General features: G+C 38.1%; 1 protein-coding gene across 3 annotated transcripts in view; it reads right to left on the bottom strand.

The window, feature by feature from the left end:
- Window positions 1–10,787: 10,787 nt before the first annotated feature.
- Window positions 10,788–21,004, bottom strand: part of LOC130835466 (zinc finger protein 239-like) — a 34,864-nt gene continuing 24,647 nt past the window's right edge. The window contains exons 4-5 of one of the 3 annotated variants that reach the window (XR_009048934.1): window positions 16,497–17,154; window positions 10,788–12,212 (exon numbers count right to left, since the gene is read on the bottom strand). Coding sequence is in view for 1 of the 3 variants with exons in the window: in XM_057706963.1 (XP_057562946.1) it covers window positions 16,637–17,154 (518 nt within the window). In the remaining 2 variants the exon portion in view is untranslated. Of the gene's footprint in view, window positions 12,213–15,611; window positions 17,155–21,004 lie in introns of those variants that run through there. The other 2 variants (XR_009048935.1, XM_057706963.1) reach the window with 2 other exon arrangements.

Raw genomic sequence — 21,004 nt, 5'->3', positions numbered from 1 at the left:
GCCAATTTTCTGCCTGAAACATCCAGTTTTGTTTATTCCACACCTGGTATAAAACTGTAGGTGATTCCTTATTCACTGCTTCAAGTCATAGACATCTACCTAATTGTCTAGGTCACCCACGCTTCCTCCTGCTATTACTGAGAGCCTCCATGGAATGTGAGTTCCAGCTACTCGTGGGAGATGAGTAAAGGGAATCATGCTGCACGTGGCCCCATCGATGTCCTCCAGATGAACAGTTCTTATTAGGTTCCAGGATGCTGAGTGACGCCTATTGTGCTGGCCAAGCTGGGCTAGCTCCCAGAGAGGACATGCATTGCCAGTCCACGCAGAGGGGCACATGGAGGAGGAATGAGCAGGCCAGCCTTTCCCATCAGATGGCCTGGCACAGGACCTGCACTCAATGCATGCTCCTTAAACGAGTGAGTGGCTTTCAAGGCACGAACGTTTACTAAATCTATCCATCCAATTAGACTGCTGAGGACAATTCATGGTTGAATTTAAGTCAATTTGAATGGGTAAGTGAAGCTCTGGAAATTTTAAAAACAAGTGAGGAAACTGGCTTCAAGGACTTTATGGCTATAGCAAGTTAACGGTATTTGGAATGAAATGAATATCGAGACCATACAAATCCATTTAGAGGATTGCAATTCGTTTAACTAGAACAATATGACTAAATTAAGCAAAGTGTGGCTCCGTATCCCAAATGTAGAGAGGCGCTAACAATTATATTCAGAACTGGTGGAGAGGGAGATTGAGAGACTGGGAGAGAGGGCCAGCTACCTGGTACTACCAAAGCTACCTGCTTTGTACTAAATTCCTCTACTTATACCATTAAAAAAGAACTTATTTTATATATAAAATAGATAAACAACAAGGACCTACTCTGTAGCACAGGATAATAACCTAAAATGGAAAAGGATCTGAAAACAAATATATATAATCATATAAGTAATTATGCATATAATCACTTTGCTGTACACCTGAAACTAACAAAACACTGCGAATTAACTATACTTCAATTAAAAAAAAGAACGTATTCAATGCTTATTTACTTTTGTCTCCACTGAGAGTCTTTTAAATTAGTCATGGTCATCCTGTTTTTTTTAACTGAGGTGTAATTGACGTATATCATTATATTAATTTCAGGTATACAACATAATGATTCAATATTCGTATACCGTAATATGATCATCACAGTAAGTCTAGTTAACATCTGTCACCATGCACAGTTACAAAAATCATTTTCTCTTGTGATGAGAATTTTAAGATTTACTGTCTTAGTAACTTTCAAATGTGCAATATAGTATATTAACTATAGTCACCATGCTGTACATTATATCACTATGACTTATTTACCTAATAACTGGAAGTTGTACCTTTCAATCCCCTTTACCCATTTCACCCCCTACCCCTCTGGCAATTACCAATCTGTTCTCTATGGCTATAAACCTGGGTTTTGTTGTTTGTTTTTTTGCATTTCACACACAAGTGAGATCATAACATAAAGTATCTGTCTTTCCCTGTCTGACTTATTTCAGTTAGCAAAATGCCCTCAAGATCCATCCATATTGTCACAAGTGACAAGATTTCCTTCTTTCATGGCTGAATAATACTCCTGTGTGTGTGTGCGCGTGTGTGTGCATGCGCGCACGCATATCTTTATCCATTTATTTATGGATGGACATTTAGGTTGTCTCCATATCTTGGCTATTGTAAATAATGCTGTAATAAACATGGGGGTGCAAATATCCTTCTAAGTTAGTGTTTTCCTTTCCCTCAGATGAATACCTAGGAGTGGAATTGCTGGATCATATGACAGTTCTATTTTTAATTTTTTGAGGAAACCCCATACTATTTTCCATTATAGCTGTACCAGTTAAGCCATGGTCATCCTTGACGTTTGAGCGAAAGAACTTGCAATCAAAATTATCTATGGTGAAGGGACTACATGCAAGAAGCCCATCAAGGATTACCAAGAACTACACTCTTTAGAGATTATTTAGCCGCAGGATAGCCCTGGCCTGAGAGATATTACTCATTTCCAATTCTGAAGCTTGGCGTACAGGCAAAGGGCGGGTGAGAAATAGATCAAAAGGAAAGATGACAATCATAGTCACTTGAGGGTAACATTTCCAAGATGTGGGGAATAGGGACAGTAGGAGAGGAGAAAAGTAACTCCCTAAGCGAAACCTGGTAGCCGTTCCAGGGCTCAGGCATTAATTTAAAAAGCTTAACACAAACCAAGACATTAATGAAAATAACTACTTCCAATTTAAGAGGAAATTTTAAGTTGGGAGAAAGGCTTGATAAAGAAGTTGATTTCGCTGCTTAGCGGGGAACTTGCCAAGGATGCTTTGGTGTTCCATGTGGCCCAGGTCAGCCGGAGGAATCAGAGGAGGTAAGGGAGATGGTTTGTGTTTATCCTCCATAACCTAGCCATGTAGAATGATCACATTAGTTGCTTAATAGATTATTAAAATAAAGTCTTAAGCTGCAAGGCTGTATTGTACAGCACGTAGAATACAGCCAATATTTATAATAACTTTAAATAAGTATAATCTATAAAAATATGGAATCACTATTTTGCACACCTGAAACTAACATAATATTGTAAATCAACCATACTTCAATTAAAAATAATAATAAAGCTAAGTAACTCTCCTAACAATAAATTTAAAAAATAAAATAAATAAAAGCTTATTTGTTAGGGTGCAGTGGACCCTCCAAAACAGTGATTCCCCTCCATCTCTGCCCCCAAATTTCTCACCTTTAGTCCCAGACAAGTGTGCTGGCAAAGCACTTAGTGAGGAAGCTTCTCCTGATCATGGTTTGTCTCCTGAAGGGACCTCACCCTCAGCTGTTTGCTGATTTCAGAGGAGCCAAGGTGTTAAATGTCTTAAAATGTCATCAAAACAGGATGGACAGCACAGTAGCCCTGCCCTTGACAACTGCTCAGTCTTTTTGACCTCTTTGCCCCTCCTCAGCCTCTTTTCAGAAGTAGATACCTGCTCCTTACTGAATTCTATGGAATGTCTCTGAAAAAGTATCAGAGCCCCATCTTAAGGTTTCTATAGAGAACCTGGAAGTGGGTGCTTGGAGCCTATTGGTTCACTCACTCCTATGGTACCATGTCAAAAAAAGGGGCTTATTTACTACAGGGCCAACAGCTTCTTACTTATAGAGCAACGTGTTCCAGTACCAGAAACATTTTTCAGTGAGGAACTGCTGATAAGTACAAAATTATTTTTATATTCTTTAAACAGTACTTGTGGAACATATTCATTGGCCCTGAGTAAGGGTGATCAGAGATTGCTCTGACAACTCAAACTGTTTATCAACTCTTTTGTCTGATTCTTTTACTCCCCTTAATTACATCCCCAGGAAACTCTGTCAGCATCCGTAACTTAACAGGATGTTCCAGACCCCATCTTAGTTGCCATGACCAAGATTCTGAATCAGCTAGCCTCTAGGAAGCCCAGATTTCATTTAGAAAAGGCGTATACAGCAGCAGTTCCAAAACCTGGGACTTAGATGCTTAGTCAGGCCTTCTCACAGAGATGCTGAATCTCAGCCTCCTGGGGTGGAACCCAAGACGACTATATTTTTAACAAGCTGCAGTTGATTCTGATGCCCAGGCACATTTGGAAACTACTGATACAGATTCAGATTAGGCTATAAATTTCATGTTTATGCCATTCCCTATGCTTATTTACAGTAAATAGGCGGATGCCAGAGACAGCATGAATTATTTCAGTGGCAGACTGAATTTATGCTGATGTTTCTCTTTTTTTTAAAGATTTTTTTTTGATGTGGACCATTTTTAAAGTCTTTATTGAATTTGTTACAATATTGCTTCTGTTTTATGTTTTGGCTTTTTGGCCTTGAGGTATGTGGGATCTTAGCTCCCAACCAGGGATCAAACCCACACCCCTGCACTCGAAGGTGAAGTCTTAACCACGGGCCTGCCAGGGAAGTCCCTGATGTTTCTAATTTAATCACCGTTGCACTAAGGATAACTTAACCATCATCCTACTCGACTACAGGAATTTCTCAATCTGTTTTTTTGTTCATATATAATAGACTCATACCAGATTCCCCTTATCAAGTTGTATGTTCCCACACCCCATCATGTTTCATGCTGTTTGAAGCTTTAGAAATAACATCATTGGGACTTTCCTGGCAGTGCAGGGGTTAAGAACCTGCCTGCCAATGCGGGGGACACAGTTTCAATCCCTGGGCCAGGAAGATCCCACATGCCATGGAGCAACTAAGCTTGTGCCCACAACTACTGAGCCCGTGTGCTACAACTACTGAAGCCCCCGCACATACAGCCAGTGCTCCACAACAAGAAAAGCCACCACAATGAGAAGCCTGCACACCACAACAAAGAGCAGTCCCTGCTCTCCACAACTAGAGAAAGCCCATGCACAGCAACGAAGACTCAAAGTAGCCACAGAAAAAAAAAAAAAAGAAGAAGAAGAAGAAGAAAGAAACAAGAGAAATAACATTATTTAAAAGCTGATTTGTGGTTGCTTTGTCCCCATTAGTTTTCATTTGTGGCCATCACTCATCTCATCATGGGTGATGTCAGAGAGCCCTTTGTTAATATTTCCTCGGCAGCCAATGTGCATTTTCAAGTCTCCTAAATTTTACCTCCTACTTCGATCAATTTATTGGTAGAAATTTCTGTATTCAATAGGTTCAGCACACTAGTAAAATGCCACTTAAGATTTTGTTTCTTTTTTTTAATCTATGCAAACATCCCATAAGGCAGTATACATAATAATCACCCACAAGGGGCAGAGGAGCTTTTACAAATGCAAATCCTTGGTCCCCACACCTGTAGACTAACTAGACGTGGTTGAGGCTCAGTAATCTGCATTTTAACAAGTGTTCACCCCTGATAATTATGTACACTGAAGTTTTCGTACACTAAATACTAAGGTATTCACCTCAGGTAATTCTGATCTACAAACCACACTGTGAGAAACAATACTCACATGAGAAATGTGAAAGTGGAAAGTTTCACATACCTCAAGACAAGAGTTTAGACAATGCACAGGACATAATTACCCAGGAAAAGCAGCATTGTGGACCTACCGCCACGATTATTTATATTCTTGGCAGAATTTTGTACCACCGGACAAGTCATGGTATGAACCCAACTCTTTGTGAGGTCTTTTCAGTCTTGTTATGGGTCCAGGATGTCCGATAGAAATAACTATTTTCAACTTCTTTTATTGCTTCTTCATAATCACCTTACGGTGATTGCTTCTATATCTTGTAACATTAAAACACCTGACAAATAATATTTTCACTTAAATTTCACTTAGGCTATTAGTATGGTTTATTTCTTATGCGTAACTTCATTATAAGTCTTGAAGTTCTAGATGAACTTTTCCCCACCATTGTCATATCTCTGCTGCATGTCTGTAACTCAGTTTTGGCAGTCCTTATTAGCACATTGATTACAGAGAATTTCTCTTCCGTGTAGATTCTACTAAAGGTGAATATTTCCTTTCTGGCTGAAGTATGTATCACACTTGTAAATATCAGTTTTTCTCGTGTGGATTCTCAGGTGAATGGAAAGGTCGAAGCCTGATAGGAGCCTTACTGCACTCATGACACTTATAGGGTCTCTATCCCTGTGGGGTCTCTGGTGTATGCCAAGTTTTGCACTTAGAAAAATTCTTACCACACGTACCACATCAACGTGCTTTCTCTCCTATGTGGAGGATATAATGGAGACATGGGGAGCATCTGGTGAAGCCCTTACTGTGCTTATTACGTGGATATTGTTTCTCTTCCGTGTGGACTCTGATGACCTCTAAGATTGGCAGCTCTACAACAACTATCACCACCTTTACCTCATTTATAGGGTTTCTCTCCTGCATAGACACTTTCATGATTCAAATGTTTTTGTACTGGCTGATACTCTCAACCCACTCAGCACATTTGCAAGGCCCTCTACAGTGTGAACTCCAAAATTGTTAGAAGCTTTCATTTTAGCTCATCTGAAAAGGGTGTGTGGTAGGAAGTTCCTGACATGGCTCCCATGATGTTCATGCCTCTGGGTAACCATGGCCTTGGATAATCCCTTCCTCTTGAGTTTGGGCTGGACCTAATAACTTGCTTCTAACAAACAGAATAAGAAATACTAACAATGTTAATTGTCCTTTCATTTTCATAAACTGAACTGATTATGGCAACAGTGATGGGGGTGTTACCTCTGTGATTAGCTCATAAAAGACTGTGACTTCTGTCTTGCTGGTCATCTCTTTATGGCTCTTCTTGCACGCTTGCCCTAACGGGGACAACTACTTGGCAAGAGACTGAGGGTGGTCTCCAGCCAGCAGCCAGTGAGGAACTGAAGTACACAGTCCAACAACCTCAAGTAACTGAGTCCTGTCAATAACCATGCTTGGAAGTGGATCCTTCCCCTGTTGAACCTTCATTTGGGACTGCTGCCCAAGTCAACACCTTGATTGAAGCCTTGCAAGAGACTGAAACAGATGACCCAGTTAAGCTGTGCCTGGATCCCTGACCCACAGAGATAACAAACTTACCTTGTCTTATGCCACTAAGTTTTGGGATAATTTGTTACAGAGCAATAGATAACTAATACAGCATGTAATATGTCATTATGATTTTAATTTGCATTTCCCTAATGACTAATGATGTTGAACATCTCTTCAGGTGCTTATGTAACATCCATATACCTTCTCTGGTGGACTATCCATTCTTTTAGGCATATATCAGAGAAAGCCATAATTTGAAAGGATGCATGCACTGTGATGTTCACTGCAGCACAATTTACAATAGCCAGGATACATGGAAGCAACCTAAATGTCCATTGACAGATGAATAGACAAAGAAGATGTGGTACATATATACAATGGAATATTACTCAGCCATAAAAAGGAATGAAATAGTGACATTTGCAGAGACATGGATGGACCCAGAGACTGTAATACAGAGTGAAGTAAGTCAGAAAGAGAAAAACTAATATTGTATATTGCCTATATGTGGAATCTAGAAAAATGGTACAGATGAACTTATTTGCAAAGCAGAAATAGAGCCATAGATATAGAGAACAAACTTATGGTTACTAAGGATGGAAGAGGAGGTAGGATGAACTGGAGATTTTATACACACCCTACTGTGTATACAATAGATATCTCATGAGAACCTACTGTATAGCACAGGGAACTCTACTCAGTGCTCTGTGGTGACCTAAGTGGGAAGGAAATCTAAAAAAGAGCGGATATATGTATACGTATAACTGATTCACTATGCTGTACAGCAGAAACTAACACATTGTAAAGAAACTATACTCCAATAAAAAAAAAATGGGTTGTTTGCTTGCTTCTTTTTTTTTTTTTTTTTTTTTTTGGCCACACTACGCAGCTTGTGGGACCTTAGTTCCCTGACCAGGGATTGAACCTGGGGTCCTGGCAATGAGAACGCCAAGTCCTAACACTGGACCACCAGGGAATTCCCTTGTTTGCTTTCTTATTGTTGAATTTTGAGAGCATTTTTAATAAATACATTCTGATATATTCCTCTGTTATACAAACATTTTCTCTAGTCTGTGATTTGTCTTTTTATTCTCTTAACAGTGTCCTTCACAGAGTAAAAGTTTTAAATTTTGATGAAATCAAATTTTTTCTTTCATGGATTGTGCTTTTGCTAACATATCTAAGAACTCTGCTTAACTAAAGGTCATGAAGATTTTCTCCTATGTCTTCTAAGAGTTTAATAATCATGTTTTACATTTAGGTGTCTGATCCATTTTTAAAAATTAGCTTTATTAAGGTATAATTTACATACCATACAATTCACCCATTTAATATGTGATTTAAGTGTTTTCAGTATATTCAGGGTTGTGCAACCATCACCACCACCAAAGAAACTCCATACCCATTAGCAATAAATCCCGGTCTCCACTTTCTACCCTTAGTTTGAGTAACCACTAATCTACATTCTGTCTCTTCAAGCTTGCCTATTTTAAGCATTTTATATAACTTGAATCATACAACATGTGATATTTTGAGACCGACTTCTTTTCCTTAGTATATTTTCAAGGTCCATCCATGTTGTAACCTGTATCAGTATTTCATTTCTTTTTACAGCAGAATAATAGTCCACTGTATGAATATATTTATCCATTCACCAGTTGATGGACATTTCAGTTGTTTCAACTTTTTACTATTATGAACACTGCTGCTATGAATATTTGTGTACATGTTTTTGAGTGGACAAATGTTTACATTTCTCTTGGGTGTACCCAGGAGTAGAATTACTGGGTCTTTTTGCAATTCTGTGTTTAACTTTTGGGGGAACTGCCAAACTGTGTTCCAAAGTGGTTGCACCATTTTACAATTCCACCAGTAATACATGAGTATTCTAACCATCACTGCTTGTTATTGTCTTTTTGATTAGTGACATGCTAGGGGATGTGAAGTGGTATCTCACTGTGGTTTAGCTATGATCCATTTTCAGTTAATTTTCATATGCAGTATAAAGTGTAGATCAAGGTTCATATTTTTGCATATGGATGTCCAGTTCTAGCCCCATTTGTTGAAGACGTTCCTTTCTGTACTGAATTGCTATTGCATCTTTTTTTAAAAAATATATTTATTTATTTAATTTGTTTATTGGCTGTGTTGGGTCTTCGTTGCTTCACATGGGCTTTCTCTAGTTGTGGCGAGCGGGGGCTACTCTTCATTGTGGTGCACGGGCTCCTCATTGAGGTGGCCTCTCGTGAAGCATGGGCTCTAGGCACGTGGGCTTCAGTAGCTGCGGCACACAGGCTCAATAGTTGTGGTGCATGGGCTTAGTTGCTCCTCGGCATGTGGGATTTCCCCAGGGCAGGGCACAAACCCAGGTCCCCTGCACTGGCAGGCGAATTCTTAACCACTGCGCCTCCTAGGAAGCCCCGCTATTGCATCTTTGTCAAAAATCAGTTGATCATACTTATGTGAGTCTATTTCTGGATTTTGTTTCATTATGCTTTGTTATCCTTTTGTCCAGATTATGCTGCCTTGACTGCTACAGATTTAGAGTATATCTTAAAATCAGGTATGAGTCCTCCAAACTTGGTTCTTCTTTTTCAAAGTTGTCTTGGCTAGTCTAGTTCCTTTACCTTGCTATAAAAATTTTTGTTTGGGATTACATTCAATCTATAGATCAATTTGAGCAGAAATGACATCTTAACTATACTGAGTCTTCCAATCCATAAGTATGGTATGTTTCGTCATTTCTTTAGCTCTTCTTTTCACTTCTCTCATTAGCACTTTGTAGTTTTAGCATATAAAACCTGCACATAATTCGTTATATTTATACTTAAGTATTTCTCTTTCTCCTTTGGAACTAATACAAATGATACTGTTTTTTAAATGTGTTTCCAGTTGTTCATTGCTAATGTATAGAAATACAACAGATTTTTGTATATTGACCTTGTATCCTCTAACCTTGCTAAACTTATTAGTTCTAGGAGCTTTTTAATAGATTCTTTGGGATATTTTACATAGACAATCATATCACCTGTGAATAGTTTTACTTCTTCCAATTAGAATGCCTTTATTTTTCTCTAGACTTATTGCATTTGCTAAGACTTCCAGAACAATATTCAATAGGAGTAGTGACAGTAGACATTCTTGCATTAATTTCCAATCTTAGGAGGAAAGCATTCCATATTTAACCATTAAGTATGATGTTAGCTGTAATTTTTTGCAGATGACCTTTACCAGACTGAAGAAGTTCCCTTCTATTCCTAGTTTGCTGAATTGTAATTATTAATGAATGTTAATATTTTTCAAGTACTTTTTCTGTACCTATTTATATGATCATGTAGTTTTTCTTAAATCTGTGAATGCAGAGAATTACATTTACTTTCAAATGTTGAATCAGTCTTGTATTCCTGGAATGAACACAATTGGGTTGTTATCTTTTTATATATTGCCAAATTTGATTTGCTAATATTTTGTTGAGAAATTTTCGCTTCTATGTACATGGGGGATATTGGTTTGTAGTTTTCTTGTAAACTTTGTCTCATTTTGATATGAGGTTACTGCTGACTTTATTAAAATGAGCTAGGAAGTATTACTTCTTTATCTTCTGGAAGAGATTGTGACAAATTGTTGTTATTTCTTCCTTAAAGTTTTAGTAGAATTCATCAGTAAAATCATCTGGACCTAGAGTTTTCTTTTTTGGAAGTCATGAATTAGATTTCTTTAATAGGCATAGGACTATTCACTTTATTTCTCCTTCAAATGAGTTTTGATAATTTGTGTCTTTCAAGAAATTGGCCCATTTCATTTAAGTTGTTGCATAAATGTGCACAGAGTTGCTCATGGTATTTCCTTATTATACTTTTAATATTATAGGGAGACTAGCGATATTTCCTCTTTCATTCTTTTATGTCAGTACTTTGTGTCTTCCCTCTTCTTATCTTGGTCAGTCTGACATTTACCAACTTTACTGATTTTTTTTTTTTTTTAAGAATCAGCTTTTGGTTTCATTGATTTTCTCTATTTTTGTTTTCGATTTCCATGATTTCTGCTCTTATCTTTATTATCCCCTTCTGGTTGCTTTGAGTTTATTTTGCTCTTCTTTTTCTAGGTTATTTAGTGAGTTACCTGCTTTTGGAGACTCCAGAACCATAATACCAAATCCTGATTAAAATAGTACAAAAAAAAAAAGGAAATCAGACAAATCTACAGATGCCAAAATTACATATAAAACATTTTATTAACATAATTAATCATAAAATAATTAATAGAGAAACCAATATTATACTATCAATAAATGCCAAAAAGACATTGGGCGTCATTCAGTGTTATCTTAAAAATAGGTAGAATGTTCAAATCAAAACTACATTAAAAATACAAAAAGAAAAAAAGTACAGATAAGCTTCATTCTCACCCCCGTTCCCCCAATTATTTTACTAGTCCCTTGTTTATCCTTTCCGTGTGACATTATGCAAATAGAAGCAAATGCAGATATATATTCTCATTCTCCTTCTTACATAAAACTCATTATATATTTTTATAAAAAATATATTTATATACACATGCACATACACACATTGTTCTTCACCTTGCATTTTTCATTTAATAATATATCTTGGAGATATTTATATTTTAATAAAGAAATTTTCCTTACTTTTTATTATAGCTACATACCATTCCACTCTGTGGACAGTTTATTAAACCAGTTCTCTGCTGGTGGACATTTATGTTGTTTTCTACTTTTTACTACTGGAAACAATGCCAAGTATTTGCAAAACACATATGCAAGTGTATCTGTAGTTTAGAGTCTCAGAAATAGAATATCTGGATTAAAAGGCAAATGTTATCTACAGTTTTGGTAGATATTGTCAAATTATTCTCCACAGGAGTTGTTCTATTTTCCAACCCCCAAGGCAAGGTATGAGAATGCCTACTTCTCTATAGCCTCATTAACAATAGGTTTTTTAGGGACTTCCCTGGCAGTCCAGTGGTTAAGACTCTGTGCTCCCAATGCAGGGGGCGCAGATTCTATGCCTAGTCAGGGAACTACGATCCCACATGCCACTTGGGCAAACAAAGAAAAAAAATGTTTTTTAAACTTTTCAATTTTTTGCTAATCCCATAGGTGGGAAATGGTATCTCAGCATGGTTTTGATGTGCATTTCTCATATTATGAGAAAAGTTTGTCACTCTTGCAAATATTTAAGGGCGTTTGTATTATATCTGAATAGTCTCTTCACATCTTTTTTTGTGTGCTTTTTCTTTTTGATTTCTAAGAGCTCTTGATAAATAGGCAGATGAATCTCTTTGTCTGTGATATGGATTGCAGATATCAGTATTTTCACCAGTTGTAATCTCTTACCCAGTTTGTATGCTTCCTCAGGGAACTGATGAGGGAAAACCTTCCTCTTTCCTACAGCCCTCCCTCAGTGTCTCTCTCACCCACTCAGTACTCACTCACTCATACATTCATTCATGGGGATTCAACAGAACATGGATGAAGGCAGAGCTGGGGGGTGGGGGGGAATTTCATAATCTTATATACCCCGCTGAGTTGACACTCCATAATAAATCAGTTACACTTACTTTTGCTTCATAATATTTTCATATTTTACAATAGGCATATATCATTTTGTAATTAGGAGAATTAACACTGTTGTCAGTAGGGACTGGGAAGCATTAGGGACTGCTTGCAAACTCCTGAAAAACATAAAATATAAAATAAAAATCATCCACTGACACTATTACTATATTAGTATATTTCTTTCCAGTTTTTTTCCTCTATGTATGTGTCTTTATATCTGAAATTTTCCTAATTCATTAAAAATGATTCAAACACATTACTTTTCTTGTTGGAGAATATTGCATCATACAGATATATTATAATTAGAAAAAAAGTCTCTGGAGTATAAAGTACTTTCCTTTCCTTCTTTTAAAAAATGTGGAAATAACATGGTAATGTATAACTTTTATACGTAATTAATCTGATTATTTCCTTAACATAGATTCTTAGATGTAAAGTTTCTCAGTCAAATGGCATAAACATTTGAAAGGCTTTTGATATATATTGCCAAACTATATTCTGCAAAGGATGCTGCCAAAGTATTCAGGGGAAATTTAATTCACTGAAATACATTTATTAGAAAACAAGAAAGGCTAAAAATAAACTCTAATGATGTAATTCAAGAAACCAGGGGGAAAAAAAAGATAAACCCAAAAGGAGTAGAAGGATATAATAAAGAATGAAAAATTATCAAAACAGAAAATAGCATGTAAGAGCTATTTTACATGTTGTTGTCCTGATTAGGAAAAATATAAGTAAATCCACATTTATATACATTTAGTAAAATGACAGAACATTTTTCTGCTTCAGGATTTTGCAAATCCTAATTTTAAAAATAGAGAGAAAAGTCAGACTCTCTCAAAGGAAATAATAATTAGACTAATAACAGACTTTCAATAGCAGCACTAGAGGCTAAGGAATTACTGAGAAAAAATAAATGCCAATTTAGAATTCTATACCCAGCTATGCTATAATTCACAAGTAAGGAAAAAATAAAGAAATAAAGAATTTACTACTCTCAGACATACTTGCTGAAAAACTACTGAGGGATTCATTTATTTTATTTACATAAGAAATACTTTTATAAGGCTTAGTATGTGCCATGCACTATTTTAATCATTCTACAAATATTAATCTATTTGATCCTAATAACAACCCCATGAAGTAAATAATATTATCATCCCTGTTTTACAGATGAAGAAATTGAAGCACAAAGAAATTAAGTAATCTGCTCAGAGTCACAGAGCTAGAGATCAGCAGAGCCAGATGTCAAAACCAGGCAGGCTGACTGCAGAGCTGGTGCTTTTAACCACCACACAAGCTGCATCTGCTCTGGGAGGCTCAGAAAGAAGGAGGAAATGCAAGAACCAGTGGTAAGAAACTGGCAAATACTCTGGTTAATCCAAACTTGTTTTGGCTATTAACAACATAAAATAATAGCGATAAATCTGGGTGTGTTAAAAACACGATGAAATTAAAACCATGTACAACAATAACATGTAACATGGGAGGAGGAGCAGATTTAGTGCTCTGTTCTATCTTCTTAAGAAGGAGCTTAATTTAACAGTTGTGCAAGTTAACATAAAACAAAAGGAGATAAATTGTAAATACTAATTTCGTAGAGAAAAATAAAGGGAGAATAAAGAAAACATAATACAATGGAAAGAACGAAATGAGAGAAAAAGAAACAAAGCCCTCCAAATCCCAACATAACAAATTTTTTCAAAAATTTTAGCAAGCTGATCCTACAATTTATATGAAAGAATAAAGGGTTTTAAATAGCCAAGACAATTACTATAAAGCTATAGTACTCAAAAATGTGTTACTGGCACAGAGATATACAAATAATCTATTGAAAAGAATACCTGTCTGATAGCTTAGAATGTGAAAGAAGTTAAAATCTATGACTTTGTTCCAAAATATCAGCATAAAAAATATCAAAACTGTAATGTTTGGTGAATAAAGCAAATTGCAAAAAGATAATATACAAGATGATATTATCTATGTAAAAATTTAAGATACTATGGACATACAGGTAATAAAAAAACCAAAAACATACACAGGAATATGACACAGTAACTAAAGCATAATAGTTACTTCTGAGCAGAATTGAGAGAATAGAGCATGAGGCTTTAGTTGTATCTGTTGCTTTTTTTTCCATACCAAAAAAAAAAAAAAAATCTGAAGCTATTATGGCAAAAAATTTAACATCTACTTAATCTCAGTCGAGAAAATAGCTGTTACATTTTCTGAACTTATCTGTATGTCTGAAATATTTTGTACTTAAAATATTTTTCAAATCTAAAAACAAAGAAAATAAAAGGCAAGAGACAGAGAAGAAAAACAAAGGAAGAAGGAAAAGAAACTAATATAAAACCAGTGTTGTGAGAGTTTTATTAATACCTTCATTTAGTGGTATTTGTGTGCTATCATTCATGGGTGTTCTCAGGGATACCAATCCCCTTTCCCAACTTGGGTTAGCGGTCCTGGGACAGCTCAACAGGCATTTGTCCTAACGAGCCCCAAAGCCTTTCTAACCATAGATATCCTTCCCCGCAAAATGGTTGTTTAGCAGGGATGCAGAAACACACACTGCTCTTAGGTGAAGGACTCAGTGGAAATGCTGACCAGCTTTTTCTGTTCCCTGTCCAGATTTAGAGATGACCCTAGATCACTGATCTTTTCGTAACCTCCACTGGTCCAGGTCTTCCGTTTTCATTGCCAGATCCCCAGGCTGTTCTCTGGTTAATGTATGCCTCCTGAAGGGGGTCAAGCTTATTACTGCCTGCATATACGATCCTTCCTTCTGTTGCAGGGATAATGGTCCTGCCTGACTTGGGCCACTTGCTGAAATGATGGGACATAGAGTTGCCTTCCAAGGCCCCCCACAGTAGCTCTTCTACCTCTGGTCCCAACTGGCCTTGATGCCACTGGGGTCCATCTCTACCCACTATGGACCAAACTCTGGTCCTCACAGATCTCAGGGAAAGCCCTGTACTGGAGGTCAAGACACTTGCTGGAGACTCAGGAGAAGCCTCTGGGATTCCCACCCCCACCCCCCAACCCCCGCCCCAACTTACCTCCCAGGCACTGTTCTTTTCCTTTTCCTTCTCTCCATTCCCTACCCTTTCAGATTTGCTTTCCTCTCCTCTAACTCCCCTCTGTAAACTGATCCAGCCCCTTTCTTTAGCTCTCTCTTCTATAGACACCTACCCTGAAGATGCCTCACCTGGTGATTTCTATAATCCATGGCCCAAAGCTCCCAGCAGCCTGGTGACATGATGGGCAAGGAGACACTCAAACAGGACCAAGCGGCTTCCAGCCTAGCAGGGTACTTCGCCAGGTAAGCAGCACCTTTCCCAAGAGGAAGACCTTGTTAATCCTTGGCCCTGGATAATCCACTGGTCGTGTCTAACATATGCCTCTTTGAGATGAAATATAAAACAAAAGAAGAGCTACTGCTACCAGATTCTGGTAGAGTCCACCCTAGTGGAGGTGGTCAGTCCAGAGCCTGACACATAATTTCATTAGGGTAACACAGGATTTTTTTTTCCTGAATAATAAATAGATACACGTTTTAATGCATGAGTTTTGACTAAAGTATTTTTACAATTGATACAGTTTCAAGGGTGTGGATTCTTATCCTGAAGACATGTATTTTTAAATTTACTACACCAATTTGATAATTTGATCATTTATCTCTAAGTATATTCAACAGGTTAACAGGATTTCTCTCCTGCAGGGATTAACTCATGACAAAACCTATGATCCGACTGTGAGCACACTTTCTAAAAAGGCTTCAACGTGCTGACCTGAAGTCCTTGCCACACTATCACACAAACAGGGGTTGTCTCCCACATGGATTCTCATTCGACAAACATTTACTGAGTGGCTACTCCTGCCGGGCACTGTACTGGGAGCTGGGGACACAGTGGTGATCGAAGCATACACAGCTGCCCTCTCACAGAGCAGCCAGAACTGTGGGAGAAACAGGCTCTCTGGGGAAGGCGGAGACATGCACACACCTTCCATACTTGGGGGGTTTTTCTCCCACGTGGAGTCGGATGGATGTAAAGACCTGACTCACTTCTCACACGCACAGGGTTTCTACCCTGCATGGACTCTAACGAACATGAAGGTTTGTGCTGTAACTGGAGCCCCAACCACAGACATTGCAATTAATGGTTTTTCTCCTGTGTAGACCCTCTGTAGAGAAGATCTGTGTTCCAAATAAAACCTTTACGACACTCAGCACATCTGTAACATTGCTCTCCTGTGGGGACTTATTGAACTCAAGGTTAGCGTTCTTTCCAAAGCCCTTACTGTACTTATTGCATATAAATGGGTTTTCTCCTGTATTAATTCTTTGATAAACTAGAAGATCTAAGTTCTGACCGAAGAAACCCTTATCACACACCCACCACATCTGTAGTTTCATTCTCTGGAGAATGTGAAGATTCACTGTGATCGAAATCCTTACCACACTCCTCACACCTAAAGGTTTCTCTCCTGTGTGGACTTTCTGATGGGCATGGAAGCTTGTGGTTTAAGGGTTTCACATTTAAGTGGTTTCTCTTGTGTGGACTCTCTTATGCACTTGGAGGTCTGTGTTCTCACTGAATCTCTTACAACACTTTTCACATTTGTACAGTTTCGCTCTAGTGTGGACTCTCCAATGAATGCGAAGGTTGGAGCTCTGATGGAAGCCCTTGCCACACTCTTCACACTTAAAAGGTTTCTCTCCTGTGTGGACTCTCTGATGCACGCGAAGATTGGTGTTATAACTAAAGCCCTTGCCACATGTACCACACATGAAAGGTTTCTCTCCAGTGTGGACTCTCTGGTGGATGCGAAGGTTGGAGCTCTGATTAAAGCCCTTGCCGCACTCCTTGCACTTAAAAGGTTTCTCTCCTGTGTGGACCCTCTGATGCACGCGAAGATTTGTGTTATAACTGAAGCCTTTGCCACAAGTATCACACACAAAAGGTTTCTCTCCAGTGTGAATTCTCTGATGGTAGCGAAGATCTGTGCTCCGACTGAAGCTCTTGCCACACTCGGCACAGTCATAAAGTTTCTTTCCTGTGTGGGAAAGGGGATGTTTTAAGAACAAGAAAATGTTTACAACAATGAAAAAATACGATCGTCAAGTTAAAGATCTCAATAGAGTTTGTAAACAATAGAATATCAGACTGGAGAACGTGAGAAACTATGTTAGCGGATCAAGATCAACTTGAAGAGTTCTACTAGGTTCAGAAGAGAAGATTTCTAAAATGGAATTAGGATCTTGAAGCTCTTATATATTATAAGAGATTCAGAAGGAGAGAAGAAAGATTATGAAATAATAATAATAAGAAGAAGAAGAATGTGCTTAGTCTGAAAGAGAACTTGATTCTTTCAGATTGAAAGTATTTTCTCAGGACCCCTTAGGAGTGTTAAAAAAAAAAAAAAGACTAACATATACACCTATCTGGATGAAATTTATGAATTTCAAGGATCAAGAAAACATAAGCATACAAAACATTAAAAGAGCAAAACAACAGTGATCAAAACAGTATGGGGAGAAGAATCAGATGGCATAGTAGGAGGACATGCGCTCACTCCCTCTTGCAAGAGCACCAGAATTACAACTAACTGCTGAACAACCATTGACAGAAAGATACTGGAACTCACCAAAACAAACCACCCCACATACAGAGACAAAGGAGAAGCCTCAATGAGATGGTAGGAGGGGTGCAATCGCGTTAAAATCAAACCCCATAAAATGCTGGGTGGGTGACTCACAAGCTGGAGAACAGTTATACCGCACAAGTCCTGAGGGTTCTGAGCCCCACATCAGGCTTCCAAACCTGGGGGTCCAGCAATGGGAGGAGGAATCCCCAGAGAATCAGACTTTGAAAGCCAGCGGGATTTGATTGCAGGACCTCCACAGGACTGGGGAAAATGGAGACGCCACTCTTGGAGGGCAAACAAAAAAGTGTGCTCACCAGGACCCAGGGGGAAGGAGCAGTGACCCCATAGGAGACTGAACCAGACCTACCTGCTGGTGGTGGAGGGTTGCCTGCAGAGGTGGGGGGCAGTTGTGGCTCACCTAGGAGACAGGGGCACTAGCAGCAGGGGTTCTGAGAAGTGCTCATTGGTGTGAGCCCTTCCAGAGTCCACCATTAGCTCCACCAAAGAGCCTGTAAGCTCCAGTGCTGGGTCACCTCAGTCCAAACGACCAGCAGGGTGGGAACGCAGCCCCATTGATTGGCAGACAAGCAGATTAAAGTGTCACTGAGCTCCACCCACCAAATCGGATTAGTGTTTTACTGAGCTCTGCCCACCCAGCCCAACCCACCATCAGTCCCTCCCATCAGGAAGCACCCACAAGCCTCCTAGACAGCTTCCTCCACAAGAGGGCAGACAGCAGAATCAAGCAGTATCAGCAGTATTTCCTCTTGTGGAACTGAAAATCACAGCTACAGAAAGACAGAGAAAATGAAAAGGCAAAAGACTTTGTACCAGATGAAGGGACAAGATAAAACACCAGAAAAACAACTAATGAAGAGGAGATAGGCACCCTTACAGAAAAAGAATTCAGAATAATGATGGTGAAGATGATCCAGGACTTTGAAAAAAGACTGGATGCAAAGATCGAAAAGTTGCAAGAAAAGTTTACCAAAGACCTAGAAGAATTAAAGAACAAACAAACAGAGATATGCAACACAATAAGTGAAATGAAAAATACACTAGAAGGAACCAACAGCAGATTAACTGAGGCAGAAGGACGAATAAGTGAGCTGGAAGACAGAATGGTGATAATCACTGATGCAGAAAAAAATAAAGAAAAAAGAATGAAAAGAACTGAAGACAGCCTAAGAGACCTCTGGGACAATGTTAAATGCACTAACATTTGCATTATAGGGGTTCCAGAAGGAGAAGAGAAAGAGAAAGGACCTGAGAAAACAGTGGAAGAGATTCTAGTTGAAAATTTCCCTAACGTGGGAAAGGAAATAGCTACCCAAGTCCAGAAAGCGCAGAGAGTCCCAGGCAGGATAAACCCAAGGAGAAACATGCCAAGACATATAGTAGTCAAGTTGACAAAAATTAAAGACAGAGAAAAGTTATTAAAAGCAACAAAGGAAAAATGACAAATAACATACAAGGGAACTCCCATCAGGTTAACAGCTGATTTCTCAGCAGAAACTCTACAAGCCAGAAGGGAGTGGCATGATATATTTAAAGTGATGAAAGGGAAGAACCTACAACCAAGAATACTCTACCCAGCAAGGATCTCATTCAGATTCAACGGAGATATCAAAAGCTTTACAGACAAGCAACAGCTAAGAGAATTCAGCACCACCAAACCAGCCCTACAACAAATGCTGAAGGAACTTCTCTAAGAGGGAAACATAAGAGAAGAAAAGGACCTACAGAAACAACAACAAAACAATTAAGAAAATGGTAATAGGAACATACATATCAATAATGACCTTGAATGTAAATGGACTAAATGCACCAACCAAAAGACACAGACTGGCTGAATGGATACAAAAACAAGACCCATATATATGCTGTCTACAAGAGACCCACTTCAGACCTAGGGACACATACAGACAGAAAGTGAGGGGATGGAAAAAGATATTCCATGCAAATGAAAATCAAAAGAAAGCTGGAGTAGCACTCCTCATATCAGATAAAATAGACTTTAAAATAAAAAATGGTACAAGCGACAAGAAAGGACACTACATAAAGATTGAGGGATCAATCCAAGAAGAAGAGATAACAATTATAAATATATATGCACCCAATATAGGAGCACCTCAATATATAAGGCAAATGCTAACAACTATGAAAGAGGAAATCGACAGTAATACAATCATAGTGGGGGACTTTAACACCCCACTTACACCAAAGGACACATCATCCACACAGAAAATTAATAAGGAAACACAAGCTTTAAATGACACAATAAATCAGCTGGATTTAATAGATATCTATAGGACATTACATCCAAAAACAGCAGATTACACATTCTTCTCCAGTGCACATGGAACATTCTCCAGGATAGATCACATTTTGGGTCATAAATCAAGCCATGGTAAATTCAAGAAAATTGAAATTGTATCAAGCATCTTTTCTGACCACAGTGCTATGAGATTAGAAATCAATTACAGGAAAGAAACTGTGAAAAACACAAACACATGGAGGCTAAACAATACACTACTAAATAACCAACAGATCATTGAAGAAATCAAAGAGGAAATCAAAACATACCTAGAGACAAATGACAATGAAAGCACAACGATCCAAAACCTATGGGATGCAGCAAAGGCAGTTCTAAGAGGGAAATTTATAGTGATACAATCCTACCTCAAGAAATGAGAAAAATCCCAAATAAACAATCTAACCTTACACCTAAAGAAACTAGAGAAAGAAGAGCAGACAAAACCCAAAGTGAGTAGATGGAGAAAATCATAAAGATCAGAGCAGAAATAAATGAAATAGAGACAAAGAAAACAATAGAAAAAACAATAAAACTAAAAGCTGGTTCTTTGAGAAGATAAATAAAATTGATAAACCTCTAGTAAGACTCATCAAGAAAAAGAGAGAGAGGACTCAAATCAATAAAATTTAGAAATGAAACAGGAGAAGTTACAACGGACACCACAGAAATAAAAAGCACCACAAGAGATTACTACAAGCAACTATATGCCAATAAAATGGACAACCTGGATGAAAGGGACAGATTCTTAGAAAGGTATAATCTTCCAAGACTGAATCAGGAAGACATAGAAAACATGAACAGGCCCATCACAAGAAATGAAATTGAAACTGTGATTAAAAATCTCCCAACAAACAAAAGTCCAGGACCAGATGGCTTCACAGGTGAATTTTATCAAACATCTAGAGAAGAGCTAACACCCATCCTTCTCAAACTCTTCCAAAA

Source organism: Hippopotamus amphibius, chromosome 1 (genome assembly GCF_030028045.1).
Source record: "Hippopotamus amphibius kiboko isolate mHipAmp2 chromosome 1, mHipAmp2.hap2, whole genome shotgun sequence".
NCBI lineage: Eukaryota > Metazoa > Chordata > Mammalia > Artiodactyla > Hippopotamidae > Hippopotamus > Hippopotamus amphibius.
The sequence above is the reverse complement of the archived record's forward strand: the minus strand, read 5'-3'. Positions and strand labels throughout refer to the sequence as shown.